Source organism: Pogona vitticeps, chromosome 4, assembly GCF_051106095.1.
Source record: "Pogona vitticeps strain Pit_001003342236 chromosome 4, PviZW2.1, whole genome shotgun sequence".
NCBI lineage: Eukaryota > Metazoa > Chordata > Lepidosauria > Squamata > Agamidae > Pogona > Pogona vitticeps.
In genome coordinates this window covers 174,625,376-174,639,799 of record NC_135786.1, presented here as the reverse complement: position 1 = coordinate 174,639,799, position 14,424 = coordinate 174,625,376, and the positions used below count along the sequence as shown (strand labels likewise).

The window sequence follows — 14,424 nt, the reverse complement described above, 5'->3', positions numbered from 1 at the left end:
TAATTGTCTGCTTGCATTTTTTATTCCTTTATTTTCGCCACATTTCCTCCAGTTTCTGAAGGAAGCCTGTTTATCCACGGTATCTTATTTCATGCTATCAGTTAGCCACGTTTGTGACTCTTGGAACTTGACATTCTTTTTCTAATCTGTAGTATATCTTCTAACCAGTCTCTATTGATATAGCTTCGACTATACCCCAAGCATCATGGAGAGGCATGTCAATTTTGACTTTTTTTTCCTCCCCTTCCTTTTTCCAGTTTCTTCATTGTGAAGAAGTTCCCTGTTTTGATGTCAAACAGAAACATGCTGGGGCTCCTGGGGCTTTTCTACTTACATGTAAATCAAATTTAATAGTATTATGGTCACAGTTTTCATTTGGTTCAGGTATACTCATACCTTGTATTATATCTTGGGAAAGACCATTTAGGATTAAGAGTCTCCTTTCTTGGTGATTCCATGTCTACTTGTGCTTAGGTACAGTCATTGAGAACATACAGAAATTTTACTTCTTCATTGTGATCCAAAACATACATTTACCCAATAAATGTGAGAATAAAGTTGCCCATTATTATATCTTCTTTGGGTTGTCTTGTGGATTTTGTTCTCCATTCAAGATCACACTGATTATTTTTCTTAAGGGGTAAAACAGCATTCCCCTTATACTAAATTACTTTGGGGAAGTATATTGTTATGCACAGGTTCACAAAAATATGGGTTGGGTTATGTATGGAGACAAAGGGCGTGTGGATTTTTATACTATGTATCTATAAGGCTTGAGACTTTTTTCTTTGTTTTTCTTTTAAGTAACCAAGTGGCATATGAAGCCTCTTAATTTCATACTGATGAGTTCAGTTATGCATGTGCTGTTTTGAAACAAGGGCTATTTTGTTTTGTTTTGTTCTATTCTGTAAGATGTCTTATACTGTGTAGAGTTGTTCTCTGTTGGGTATTCTGGGTGAGTCTTGCATTGTAGAAATCCTTCTCTAATATGCTAAGATTGGAAGTGGGGAAAAAAGCCATTAGAATCAAGACACATCAGTCACAAAACTACATGACTCTCTTCCCCCCCCCCCTTCTCCCTGCCTTGGCATTTTCATTTCATGCAGAGTTTGCCTGGGGGTGGTTAAAAAGGCATCAGACTGGGTTTACAAACAAATGGAAATCTGAAGCTTTGTGGCAAATCCTCTTCAGTTTGGAATGTTTTCCAAAATAGAACCGGAAACAATTGCTTGACTAGGTTTTCTGATTTTGATTTGGAAGGTGAAATCTAACCATAGCTTGCCATTTGCTGATTTTAGCATATTGTGATTAGTACTGAGTTGGAAACCGAAGTGAAGTTTTTCAGGAGAAGGGGAAGAACAGCATGTAAATTCACAGCTTGTTCATGATCCTCAACACTAGTTGTTCCCAACCTTGGGTAACCCAGGTGTCCTCGGAATGCAATTCTTAGAAACCCTGGCCAGCACAGCTGGTGGTGAAGGCTTCTGGGAATTGTAGTTCAAGAGCACCTGGGCTACCTAAGGTTGGCAACCACTGCTTCAAATCATTACTTCTCTGAGTAGAAGACACAAAGACTAATTAGCCAATAAGACCAACAAGGAATATAAGTAATATACAAATAACAATATTCAAATAACAATGCACAATAAAAATGAACTATGGTGTAAAACTAATAATTTTGGATTTTACACATTTGGGATTTGTATGGAATTCATTTGTTTATCTCTTTGTTTTTCAGGAAATGAGTCTTGGAAGTAAAATGAGACTGAATGAGGCACATCCATGAAGAAGCTCCTTGTTTATATATTTTAAGGACAGAACTCTGAAAGAGTTGAACATCAAGACTTGCCTGTACTTTCATAATGAAGAAAATTAGTCTCAAGACCATTCGTAAATCTTTTAATTTAAATAAGAGCAAAGATGACAGTGACTTTGTAGTAGTTGCACAGCCATCACTAAATGATTTTGCAAAAGACGACTCCTTATTTGGGAGCTGCTACGGTAAAGATTTGACTAACTGCGACATTAACAGCGAAGATGAGAAAGGTGGGAAAAACAGATCAAAGAGTGAAAGCTTAATGGGTACGTTAAAAAGAAGACTGTCGGCAAAACAAAAGCAGAAAGGCAACAAAGGTAGTACCCCATCTGTAAGTTCTGCTGATGACGACACCTTCTCTTCTTCTTCTGCTCCAATAACCTTCAAAGATGTGAGAGCTCAAAGGCCTCTTAGATCCACTTCCCTACGAAATCATCATTATAGTCCAACTCCATGGCCCCTTCGTCCAACAAACTCAGAAGAAACATGTATAAAAATGGAAGTAAAAGTAAAAGCCTTGGTCCATTCCTCAAATCCAAGCCCTGCACTGAATGGTGTTCGCAAAGATTTCCATGACTTGCAGTCAGACAGCATGTTCCAGGAACAAAACAATGCATTAAAAAGTACAGAATCTCAGAATGGAGATTTGCATCTCCATATTGATGAGCATGTGCCTGTAGTTATTGGACTTATGCCTCAGGACTACATTCAGTATACTGTGCCTTTAGATGAGGGAATGTATCCTTTGGAAGGATCACGTAGTTACTGTTTGGATAGTTCCTCACCCATGGAAGTTTCAACTGTTTCTTCTCAAATGGGTGGTAGTGCATTTCATGAAGAAGAAGCTTCAGTGAGTCAAGATGTAGTAGTTCCTCCAGATATCTTTGTGGACCAAGCAGTAAGTGGTTTATTAATTGGTACCACAGGAGTCATGTTGCAAAGCCCAAGAGTTAATCACAGTGATGTTCCTCCACTCTCCCCACTGCTACCTCCAATACAGAATAATCAAATCCAAAGGAACTTCAATGGCCTGAATGGCACAGATGTCCATGTGGCTGAAAGTATGCGGTGCCATTTGAATTTTGATCCTAACTCTGCGCCTGGAGTTGGAAGAGTTTATGATTCTGTACAGAACAGTGGTCCTATGGTTGTGACAAGTCTCACAGAAGAACTGAAAAAACTTGCAAAACAAGGATGGTACTGGGGCCCAATTACACGATGGGAAGCAGAGGGGAAGCTGGCCAATGTCCCTGATGGTTCATTTCTTGTACGAGACAGCTCTGATGACCGATACCTTTTAAGTCTGAGTTTCCGTTCCCATGGTAAAACTCTTCATACTAGAATTGAACATTCAAATGGTAGATTTAGCTTTTATGAACAACCAGATGTGGAGGGACATACTTCTATAGTTGATCTAATTGAGCATTCAATCAGGGACTCTGAAAATGGAGCATTTTGCTATTCAAGATCTCGATTGCCTGGATCTACAACTTATCCAGTCAGACTGACCAATCCGGTGTCTCGTTTTATGCAGGTGCGCTCTTTGCAGTATTTGTGTCGCTTTGTTATACGCCAGTATACCAGAATAGATCTGATTCAAAAACTGCCTTTGCCAAACAAAATGAAGGATTATTTACAAGAAAAGCACTACTGAAGGCTTAGGGGAACCTTGCATCTTGCACTTTGGGAACAACAACAAAAAATTAAAAGAGAGATTGAAATACAGTTTACAAACTTTAATTGCTATCATTCTTTTGCTGCCATAATTTCTTTTTTCTGCATCAAGAAGGGTAATGCATTTTTATTTGTTGATTGGGTGGTCTGGGTTTTTCTTTCTAAAGTTTTTCAGAAGAGTGAAACAGCTATCCTTCATTCAATGTGTAAAATTAATCACAATGTGAATGATAAAAGTTTTCCTAAAACTCCCCATCTTGCTGCTAATCCACTGTGATTTTTATGCATTTGAAGCACATTTCATGTGTTTTCAACCATAAGTAAAAGTTGAAACTTAATGGGATATGTTTTGTCTTCTTCAATTAGCTTTGTTTGTTTGTGCTTTTTTCTTTTTTTTAATTAAAGAAGAGTGGATAAAATGTGCTACATAAAACTGAGATGTGTGCTTAAAATGATTTCCCAGTATCCAATTAAAAACCATAAAGATAACCAAGGGCTGGAGGGAACTTGTGCTGCAACATAGTTATATAACATATCTTTTCAGAGTATCCTATCTCCTAGACACTTTTAAAGATTGTAGATATTTTAATTTTTGTTCACTCCCCAAATTTTTTAAAATTTTAGGATGGCCTTTTAAAACAGACTTAGAAAAAAAAGATAATGAATTTTTCATGTTAGATAAAGGCTAAATGTAGATGTAGGGCCATTTAATTTTTATTTAAAATTTGCCTTTAGAAATTCTTATTTGGACCAAGCTATGGCAAAATAATGTTCTTTTCCAGATAATCTCAGAATTGTGGGATTTGTCTCAATGTAGGTTTTAAAAGTTATTATTTGACTTAACTTGACATAAATATTACCCCATAATTTCAGCATAAATAGGACATTATCCAGGCAAAGTTAAGCAAATTTGTGTTTGCTCAGTATCATAGGATATACAGATGGTAACATTTCCTCCATAAAAAGTAGTGTGATCAGGAAGTACTTAACTTTGCTCAATCATTCTCTTGTTTTTCTTTTATTGTTTAGTATCCATTTGTTTGCCTTTTTTCAGTCAGTGGAGCAAAGGGACAAATGAAATATACTGCTAAAGATTATACTGTTTAAAACATGCACATTGTGAAATTAAAGATAAATTGATTAGCTTGCGTAAAAATCACCATAGGAATTGTTTCAGTGCATTACCAGGCTTTTCCTACTTATTTTTATTTGAAACCCAGAAAAATCAATCCTGTTTAAAATCTACAACTTGCTCCTGCATTAGCATTTCCAGAGCATGGGTATATTCTTTTACATCTCCCTTCCCGTTCACTGATGCCTAAGCAGAAGTTTCCAGTGGATGCAAAGAGCTATTGATGGGACAGTGCCATACATATTAGACACAGTGTAGAGAAAGTTTGTTACCTGTACAGTACTAAAGTTTTGACTAATCTGACCCACACGACTGATGACATAATGGAACTAGGAGAAAGTTCCATTGAGTTCAGTAGAGTTTGTTCCTGGGTGACTTCGTATAAATTTGCAGCCTGATTTTCTCTGAGTTAGGGCCACTTTGATTTTTATTGTTATGATTGATATGGCAGATTGTCCCCATGCCGTTCCTGCAATCTAATTAATGTGGAATGGAACTGCTACTGTTTCTTTTTAGAAGATGTCTTGTAAATCAAAATCTCAATAAGTAGGAAACTGAAACATCCAAAATAAATTGTACAATTTGAAGTTAGAATTACTTTTGGGGGAGGAGGTATTCTTGTGTATCTTATGTTTTGCTGTGCTCTGAAAGTTGTCATGATTAATTTTTATTTTCCATTCTAAGCTATTTGAATCTATTTCATTTTATTTAAAGAAGGGCCAAAACAAAGACTGAATGAAGTTTAGAGAAGTCTTTGGGAAAAATTCTCTCTTGCTGGTTCTACCTAGCTTTTTTTCCTTTCTTTTTTGTACTTTCAAATGGGCTTAAGTATTGCTGCAAGGTGCTGTGATGGCACCACATCTTGGGTTGCCTGAATCAATATGCTAAACTTCTATTTTTTTAAAATTTATTTTTAGATCATAGAAGGAAGAGTATCAGGCAAAGCATGTCTTTTGCTCTGGGAGATAGAGGTGGAAATTTCTCTATTGCTCAGTTCAATAGATTTTGAAAAGAAATAGAGAGTAGATGTAGTCTTAAAATGCCTGAGCAAATTATATATGTATATGCTAGACATTTCTTGTCTTTACCATTCTGGTTTTTATGCAAAATCTTCATTTGCTTTTTGATTTTCAAACAAATTTTATACATAAAAGGCACAATAATATATACTATGGTACCATGTTTTGAGCTCAAGAAAGAAAAAGGACCTCCCTTTCATAATAGGACACATACTAGGTTAAAATTCTTGTCATTATGAAAGAGGTAATTCTGCCCCCCCCCCGTAGTAAGAAAAAAATGAAGGGTTTGGGGTATCTTCCTCTAATTGTAAAGTGTATTATGGCGAAAGAATTAAAATAATTATTATCTCAGTATTTTAACAATCCAACCATGATTTAGAGAATCATAATGGTATTACGGTTCCATACGATTTAGCCCTCTAATATCTCAGTTATACTGCTGTTTTAAGAGGGTTAGGCAATGATCCTATGCACCATGTTTCTCCTTGTACATCTTCACTTTCTCAGTTTGATAACCCAATACTTACATTGCTTACCTTTGTAATAATAATTGTGTGCCATCAAGTCAATTCTGACTTTTGACAACCCTTTCCAGGGTGTTTTAGGTAGAGAGTACTCAGAAGTGGTTTACCACTTCTTTTGGGTGACGTTCTGGGACTGTGCAGCTTGCCAAAGGCTACACAGGCTGAGGCTACCCTAAGAGGCAGAGTGGGGAATCAAACTCCAAGCCTCTGCAGCCAAATACAGTGGTGCCTCGCAAGACGATTTTAATTCATTCCGTGAAAATCATCGTCTTGCAAGGTTCCCTATGCATTGGTCTAAAAAAAAAAGTTGCGAAGCATCGGTCTCAAAAAAAAGTCTTGTGAAGCACGGTCATAGAAAAAAAGTCTTGCGAGGCAGCATAGTGATTGCAAAAACCAATCGTCTTGCGGGTTTTTCGTCCCATGAGGCAATCGTCTAGCGAGGCACCACTGTACCTGATTCACTGACCTATCCAGCCATCTCTCTTTCATTTGGTTGATCCTGTGCACCACATTTCTTCCCACACTTTTATGTTCATCCATACCGCTAATAGGTTTTTAGAAGTAGTGAGCCCGTACTTGCAATGCTCATCTCTTCAAAACACTTCTTGTTGCACAGAGTTAGTATTAATTTCTGCCTTCCCACTGTAAAGCTTAGTGGACTTATGGAAAATAATTACGCTCCAACAAATGTACCATGTGCTCTAGGAAACGAACGAAGTGGTGGATGTCTCTTTTCTCTCCTATTTAACTTTTCCATTTCTAGCCCTTCATTTACCAGCCAGCTAATAGCTAGAGCAGGAATAGCCAGTACCTGCCACACAGATGTCCTTGTCTGCCCATGGTCTGACAGATAGAAGAGGCTGCATGAACACATTGTGAGTTATCTGCATATGAGCTAAGAGGGTATTTTAGCTGCAACAGTGAGAGCACTGGAGTATGTTCTGTTTTATTGTTGACTGCCACCTCACGTATCTCTATGAATGTATGAGCAATTAGCATTGCCACAGTGGTAATGGCTTCTGTTTCTGCTCTGGATGACCTCTGAAGCAAGTGTTTGGCTTAGCAAGGATGTAGACGAAACATTGGGAGTCAAGCCTAATGTCATTTATGCTGGAAATGTCCTTCCCATTTGTGTGTTCTGATCCTAAACTGGTTGAGCTAGTAAGACAGAACTATTGCAAGCTGCCCTGTGTTTCTGTTTCCAAGGCTTTGATTTGCTATTTGAGGCAACTGCCACTTGTCTGAGGTGAGTGCAAATTGCATCCATTGATTACACAAAAGGTTGGATAAATTCTGGAATGACTTTTGAATGAATACATTGAAAAATCCGTTATGAATTGCCTTCTTTGTTCTGTTCATGGAAGATTGATCCCATACTGTGACACAAATATAAATTATGTTCAGTCACATTTTGGGACATTTTAACTGTTAATGTGAGTTGTCTCACCTGTTCATTATGCTGAATGTGATAAAAGGACTCATGCAACAGTTCCTAGCAGCTTCCATGAACAGTTTGCTGGTTTCTAGTCATGCAAGTTGCCACTGCAGTATTGTCTGAATTTCCTCCTCCCGTATCACCCTGCTGATGCCAGTTGATTATTCTGCAAGCTGTTACAGTGAATCATATTTTAATGGCACTTAGCGCATAGTAGGTTCTCAGATGAACAGCTTTTTTTAAGCATTGAAGAAAAAGAAAAAGGGAGAATACAGTCAGTTTAGATGGTTAGCATGCCTTTTAACTGTATGGGGTAATTCCCTCAGGTTTTGTAATCATTCTGTAAACCAAAGTGTTGATCACGTATGAGCATTTTTGTGCCAGGAAACACCAGCATAAGGAACATAACATAGTAAGTGCATCTTAAATGCAGCATAACGAATAGCATTGGTTATATAAAAATTACTGTCACCTCTACCTGAGCATAGCTTGGATAATAAATGCCACTGGAAAATGCTGTTGCTATAGACATAAAATGCTATTGTAAACTTAAACGAAAATATTGCATCACATTAGTGTGTTACAAAGGTAAAGATAAAAATGGGGCAATGAACTAAATTGTTCTTAGGCTACAGCTTCCATGTATTTAGCAAATAATCTGTAACTCCATGATAGTTGTACTTGAGTGTGTCCCTTTAAAGAAAACTACTTTTAGTGGTAACAGGTTTTACTAATGGTTTTTCAGCTTTGTGAGAAAGCAAAGTTGAATTGCAATGGTAGTTTTTGAGCCTATTACAGTAAAGGCTTTTGGAATGAAACCTGGTATAAGAAAAAAGGCTCATTCCAGCCTCAGGGATCTGCACAAGGACAGTAGGATCTATTGTGGTTTTAATAATAAAGGGAATTAATTTATTTTAAAGGTTATTTTTCAAGCCATCAATTAATATTTCTGTTTTCAGAACAAAAGCATCAGTGCTGCTGAGATGTGTCAATTTTATATCTTTGCCATACTTCTAATAGGCTAAAATAACATCTATGAATTGAAAATTTTGGATAATGGTAAGATATACAATACATTTAGTTTTTCACAGATCTCTTTTTTTTTCATACAGTTACAAGCACAGAAGAATTTCTAGCACATTGATTCATTGGGGAATCAGCTGGTTTCCATTCTCCAACAGTTTTCTTTCTCTTTTTTTCGAGGCTTTTCTGCCTCTTTGTTTATGTCTGCATCTTCCTTAAATATGAGCAAGTGCACATGCACTCCTCCCTAAAGTGTTCTTAGAGTCCTCGTGCTTAAGGGTGCATTTGCATGGAATTATCTTAATACCACCTAATAATCTGACACTGGGCACAGTATCTTATTGGAGTTGTTAGGATTTTTAGATTCCCAAGCATCATGGTGTAATTGCTAGAAGAACTTGTAGGGCAGGAATAAGGAATTTTGGTCTTCTGGATATTTCTGAGGCCCTCTGTTCCAAGCAGCTCTAGTCAATGGTGAGGGACTATGGGAGTTGCTCTCTAAAAATATGCAGCCAGCCACAATTTTCTGTCTCTTCCTAAAGGATTGTGGAGTCTAATGCCACAGCTGTTGACGCGGTTTACCCTAGATCTAGGTCTTTGCTAGGTTGAATATAACGTTTTCCCTCTAGAAAAAGCAAATTCTGTATGTGTGTTGGAATTGGCAGTCAAAACAGCACAGATTTATCATTCTGTATGATTAGTTTGAGCAAAGAGGATGAAGAAAAGTAGTGGCGCTTCAGAGAACTGCTTTTTTTCCTGTTTACACTGAACTACTGGAAAATTGAAGGCAGATTCAGGTTGCTAGTGTGAGTTTCTTTAACTGCTGTGTGGAAGGGAAGTTTTTGGTAAGGCAGATATTTCCCATAAAGCTCAATAGTATCCCCCCCCCCCAAATAGTATCTGAGTAAGCTTCTCTTCATCCTTTCTAACTTAGGTAAGTGAACCTTGGGGAGGGGCTGGATTTCCACCTAAACTGATCATTCCCAACATTTTCTTCATTTTGTTCTAAGAATTTACTTATCCCACGTGATCAAGTCTGGCCAACCCAGGTGTGTTATTGCTTTCAAATGTCTCAGTATCTTTAAGTCAAGGTGCTTATCTCGATATGAACTGTTGCTGCTGAACCTCACAAAACACACCCTTTTACATACAAACACATTTCTTAATATGTAAATATTGGAACAGTTGAAACCAAAATACCAGCAATATAATGACTGTGAATTCCAGTGCGGAAGGGTCTTCAGCTACATAACTTCAAAAGAAAATTAAGCTAAAATAGGATCACACTGGCAGTCACTGATATTGTGTCTTTGAATACTATAAGAACATGAATAATGTGTTCTTTAACAAAAATGAGATAGTTCTAATACGACAAAATACTTTAGAGTTTGATATATTTGGGGAAAATGTCAAAACTCTTTCTGCCAGTAATAGGATGTTGGAAGAAATTCTCAAAGAAGTTTGTATTGCTATGTACTGGGTTAAGGAATTTTTATAATGGTGGTGGAGTGCCATGGAACTGATACTTAAAATCCGGATTGCTGTAGTTTACACTTTTCTGTATGTTTCCAACTAAGTGTGCGCTATTTGTACTAAGCACACAACAGAATAAATTATCCAAAGTTCATTGATTTTAACTGTGTTTTGATTTGTTAAAAAGATTATAGTAATTTCTTGCACATTTTTTGAAAAAATTGTATAAGAATTTATCTGCTTCTAGATACAGTGTGTAAATAAAAAATTCACAAAAATAATATGTAGTGTATAATTTGGTGTGATGCTGAAGACCATTGAGTATAGTCTGTATCTATAGTTAGCAAAAGCATTTGAAGAATGAATAACCAGTTTTCCTTGTTTGCCTAGCTTGCACTTACTGGTAGATGCTGTTCATTTAATGAAATTTTTGAATCTTCACATTTGCCTGGACAAATTAAGTGTGAGATATATATATATAAAGGTTTCAAATCTGCCATTTTGAAATCCACATCAACAATATTAGGTTGTTATGTCCTAGAAAGCATTTGAGATGCTGAGAGAAGGAGGATGTATATGGTGATACTCAGACACTATATGTGTGTGTTATGTGCTGTCACATTTTATACTCTAGTGCCCCAATAGGGTTTTCAAGGTAAATGAGATGTTTCAAGGAGTTTTTGCCTGGACCTGGGCCTGTTAACTCTGCACTACATGAGGTACCTACTCAGAAACTGTAGTTGTTCACCTTATTACCTCTGAAAATTCACTCCACTATATTTGGGCAGATAAACGAGAATAATTCCACTAACTTTCTCCAAGGGAATAAAAAAATTACCTGTTTTTCAAAGGTGAGGTTCACCATTAGCAACGGTAAGAGCACACCTTTGTTATTTTGGTTGTTATCCACTGTCCGTGCAGGTGGCAAGAACAGTAGCTCCACTGGCAGCCTGGCTGATGCTCTCTATTTTCTGTCATTCTAGAGTTTGCAGTCATGACTGGGGAGCCTACTACAAGAATGGAAGTGGAGCAATTTGGGAAATAATTTTGCAAACTGACTTAGATTCATAGAATAATGAAGTTGGAAGTGGCCTATAAGGCCATTGAGGCCAACCCTGTGCTCAATGCAGGAATACAAATTAAAGGATATCTGTCAGGTGCTTGTCTAAATTTCTCTTGTATGCCTCCAGTGTTGGAGCACTCGCCACCTCTCAAGGTAATTGATTCCATTACTGTATTGCTCTAACAGTAAGGATGTTTTTCCTGATATTCAGCCGAAATCTGGCTTCCTGTAACTTGAGCCTATTGCATATCTGCACTCTAAGATGATCAAGAACAGATCCTGCCCCTCCTCTGTATGACAGCCTTTTACGTATTTGAAAAATGCAATCATGTTTCCCCTCAACCTTCTTTTCTCAAGGTTAAACATGCCTAGTTCTTTCCATTTTTCCCCATAGGGCCTGGTTTCCAAGACTTCTTCTTGCTAAGGGAGTAAAAAAAAGGATTTGCATTAGGAAAAAGGTAGACCTACTTCCTGAAGAGGTTTATTTCTCCAAGAAAAAGGATTCTGGTTTTCTGCCTCATTTTGACAGGTATTCAGAATTTCTTCTGGTGATCATTTTGAACTTACCATAACATTGCAAGGTGGGTGAAGGCGCTGCATTTATACGAATAATAATAATCTTAGATGTACAGAGCTGGAAGGGACCCTATGGACCATCAATCCCAGTCCCTGTCAAGGGGCCACATTGAGGAATCGAGCCCCTAACTGATTTGTCTTTCCTTTTTACATGTCTTCATCTTTCCTAGTTCTTCATTCTGCATATGAAAAAGCCCTGTGGGAGGAGTTACTGTGTCTTTTCCAGGACTTTAATTGAAATCCAGAAGCTGCAGAGATGATTGAGGCAACAAAAGACAATATATTTGCACACGTTCTCAACCACAGCATAAGGAAGATAAGGATAGGAATCCTAAACCTCACCCATGAGTTTATTTGAAATTTCTCATCCTTTGAATTTTTTTCCCAAAAACATTTTAATTTCTATCAAAGAGAAAGGTCAACATTCTTATGGGAGATTTTTTCCACACAGCATTATTGAGAACCCTACCTGTATTATATAGAGATATGTCCAGAACAAGGGTTGCAGAGTTCCTTTCCCACTGCCAAGAATAACAAACCTATAAATAGCAAGAAGGGACTAGTTCTGAACATGGCTCTTCCAGCTAATAGGCACATTGCAATACATATGTTTATCAAAATCACATTCAATACAGTAGATGCTGTTTTGAAGTTAAGGAAGAATGCTTGGCCAATTCTGCCAACTAGCAGACACCATTACAGCTTATCCCTCCTATTGTGCTTATTGGTAACCCTTTTTTCTGCCTCATGAAAATTACTGCCTACGGCTTAGTGTGGACTTCTCTGTTGTTTTGTATCTTCAAGTAATAGCCTTCACTGGAAGATTTTTTAATGATACACTGGTACACTTATTTTTCTTAAGTGGCTAGTCTTACAGCAATGTCACCTGTGTGTTTTGAAGACATTCTGCTTGAGAGCAAAATAATTGCAAAATGTACCTTATTTTTTCCATGTATAAAACAACACTTTTTCCTAAAATAATTAGAGGAAAAATTGAGGCTTGTTTTATACACAGAAGGAGGCAGAGGCAAAGGAGCACTCACATGTGCATTCAGATGCCTCTTGCTGCTGCTGCTGCTGCCACCACCACCACTGCTGCTCAGTTGCCTCCTCCAGGGCTCACAGCTTGTCCCCTCCGGTGGCAGAGGTGGCAACAGCAGGAGACAGAGGCGAAGGAGCTTGGGAACCTCTTGCTGCTGCCTCCTCCGCCCGCCCCTGATCACCTCCTCCAATGGGACTGACGAGGCTCACCTCCATGTCCGCCTTGTCCCCTCTGGTGGCGGAGGCATTAAGAGGCAGAGGCAAAGCAGTTGCACTGGAGGAGATGATTGGGCGGGCAGCGGAGGCAGCAGGAGAGACGGAAGTGGAGGAGCAGTTGCCCATTAACTGCTCCTCTGCCTCCAGCAAGGGTCAAAATTAGGGAGTTGTTTTATACATGGGGGGGGTCATATACATGGAAAAATACAGTATTTGGAACGAGAATTGTAATTAAAAGGCTGTTCATTACTTACCTTAAGTATGATCTATTTATATAAAGCTTTTTTATATAAAGTACTCTGGGCTGTTTTTCTCAATCAAAATACAGTGGACCCTCTACTTAAGGAATTAATCCGTATTGGAATGGTGGCTGCAAGTCGAAAAGTCTGTAAGTCGAATCTCCATTGACCTACAATGCACTGAAAACCGATTAATCCCATAACCAGTGGTTTTTATTCTATTTTTATTCCATTTTGGTTTTTTTCTGGTCTGTAAGTCGATTCTCTAGCTGCAAGTCGAATCTAAATTTTGCAGCCAGAGAAGTCTGTAACTCGAAAAGTCTGTAAGTCGAGCCGTCTGTAAGTCGAGGGTCCACTGTACTGTAGTCCTGTATTTGTACTTTCAATCCAAAATACTCTTGGAAGTAAAAAAAAAAAAAAAAACAGAAAAGATTAAAGTAAAGCAGTGTGGTAGTGGCCTGGTTTCATTCTTGTACATATCTTCATTATAACCTTTCCATCCTTATCTATTAACAGTATCTAACAAGCTGGCCTTGTTAGTCTTCTTCGGAGTATATAGCAAGAATAAAACAAACAAGTTACAGCACCTTGAAGGCCAACAGATTTTTTTGCAGTGTGTTCCAATGGATCACAACCCTTTCTGAGATACAATGTGGCAGGTATTTGAGGAAGTAGGTTGTGATCCCCAAAGTTCACAAATGGATTTGTACGCCTTTAAGGTGCCAGGACTCTGCAAAATGTATTTATGTAAATAATCGCATAAAACAAAATATTCAGTCATGCAATCTGTGCACTGAAATTTCACAGTCTGAATATTACGTACAGTAGTTGGAGCCCATACTTCTAAGTCCCTGTGCAGCTGTAATCTGACACAAAAGTACTAGGTGCATGGATAAGCTGGGCAAACTGTATAATTTGACAAACACTATTTCCCTCTCACATATTGTACAGTAAGTGTCTAGACAGGACGCAATTGGGTGCTTATGTTTCCAAAAATGTAATGATACTCCTATTTTTACTTTGTAATAGAATATTATTTGTGGCTTATTTTGCTCTCCACTTCTCATATTTCATAGTCAAAACTATGCATTGCTTTGTACTGTCTTGCTCTGTGTATTCTAGTTATGTTTTGGCTTTGTTTGTTTGCTTTTTGATTTTGTCAAACAGCAACATCTGGATCAGATTTTTGGATG

The 14,424-nt window shown here is 37.8% G+C and overlaps 1 protein-coding gene across 4 annotated transcripts in view; it reads left to right on the top strand.

The window, feature by feature from the left end:
• SOCS6 (suppressor of cytokine signaling 6) overlaps positions 1–10,377 on the top strand; it is a 65,162-nt gene extending 54,785 nt beyond the window's left edge. For all 4 annotated transcript variants that reach the window (XM_072998758.2, XM_020796638.3, XM_020796640.3 and 1 more), the window contains one exon: positions 1,739–10,377. In XM_072998758.2, the coding sequence (XP_072854859.1) occupies positions 1,863–3,470 (1,608 nt within the window). In that variant the 5' untranslated portion in view covers positions 1,739–1,862 and the 3' untranslated portion in view covers positions 3,471–10,377. The remainder of the gene's footprint in view (positions 1–1,738) is intronic.
• Positions 10,378–14,424: the final 4,047 nt, after the last annotated feature.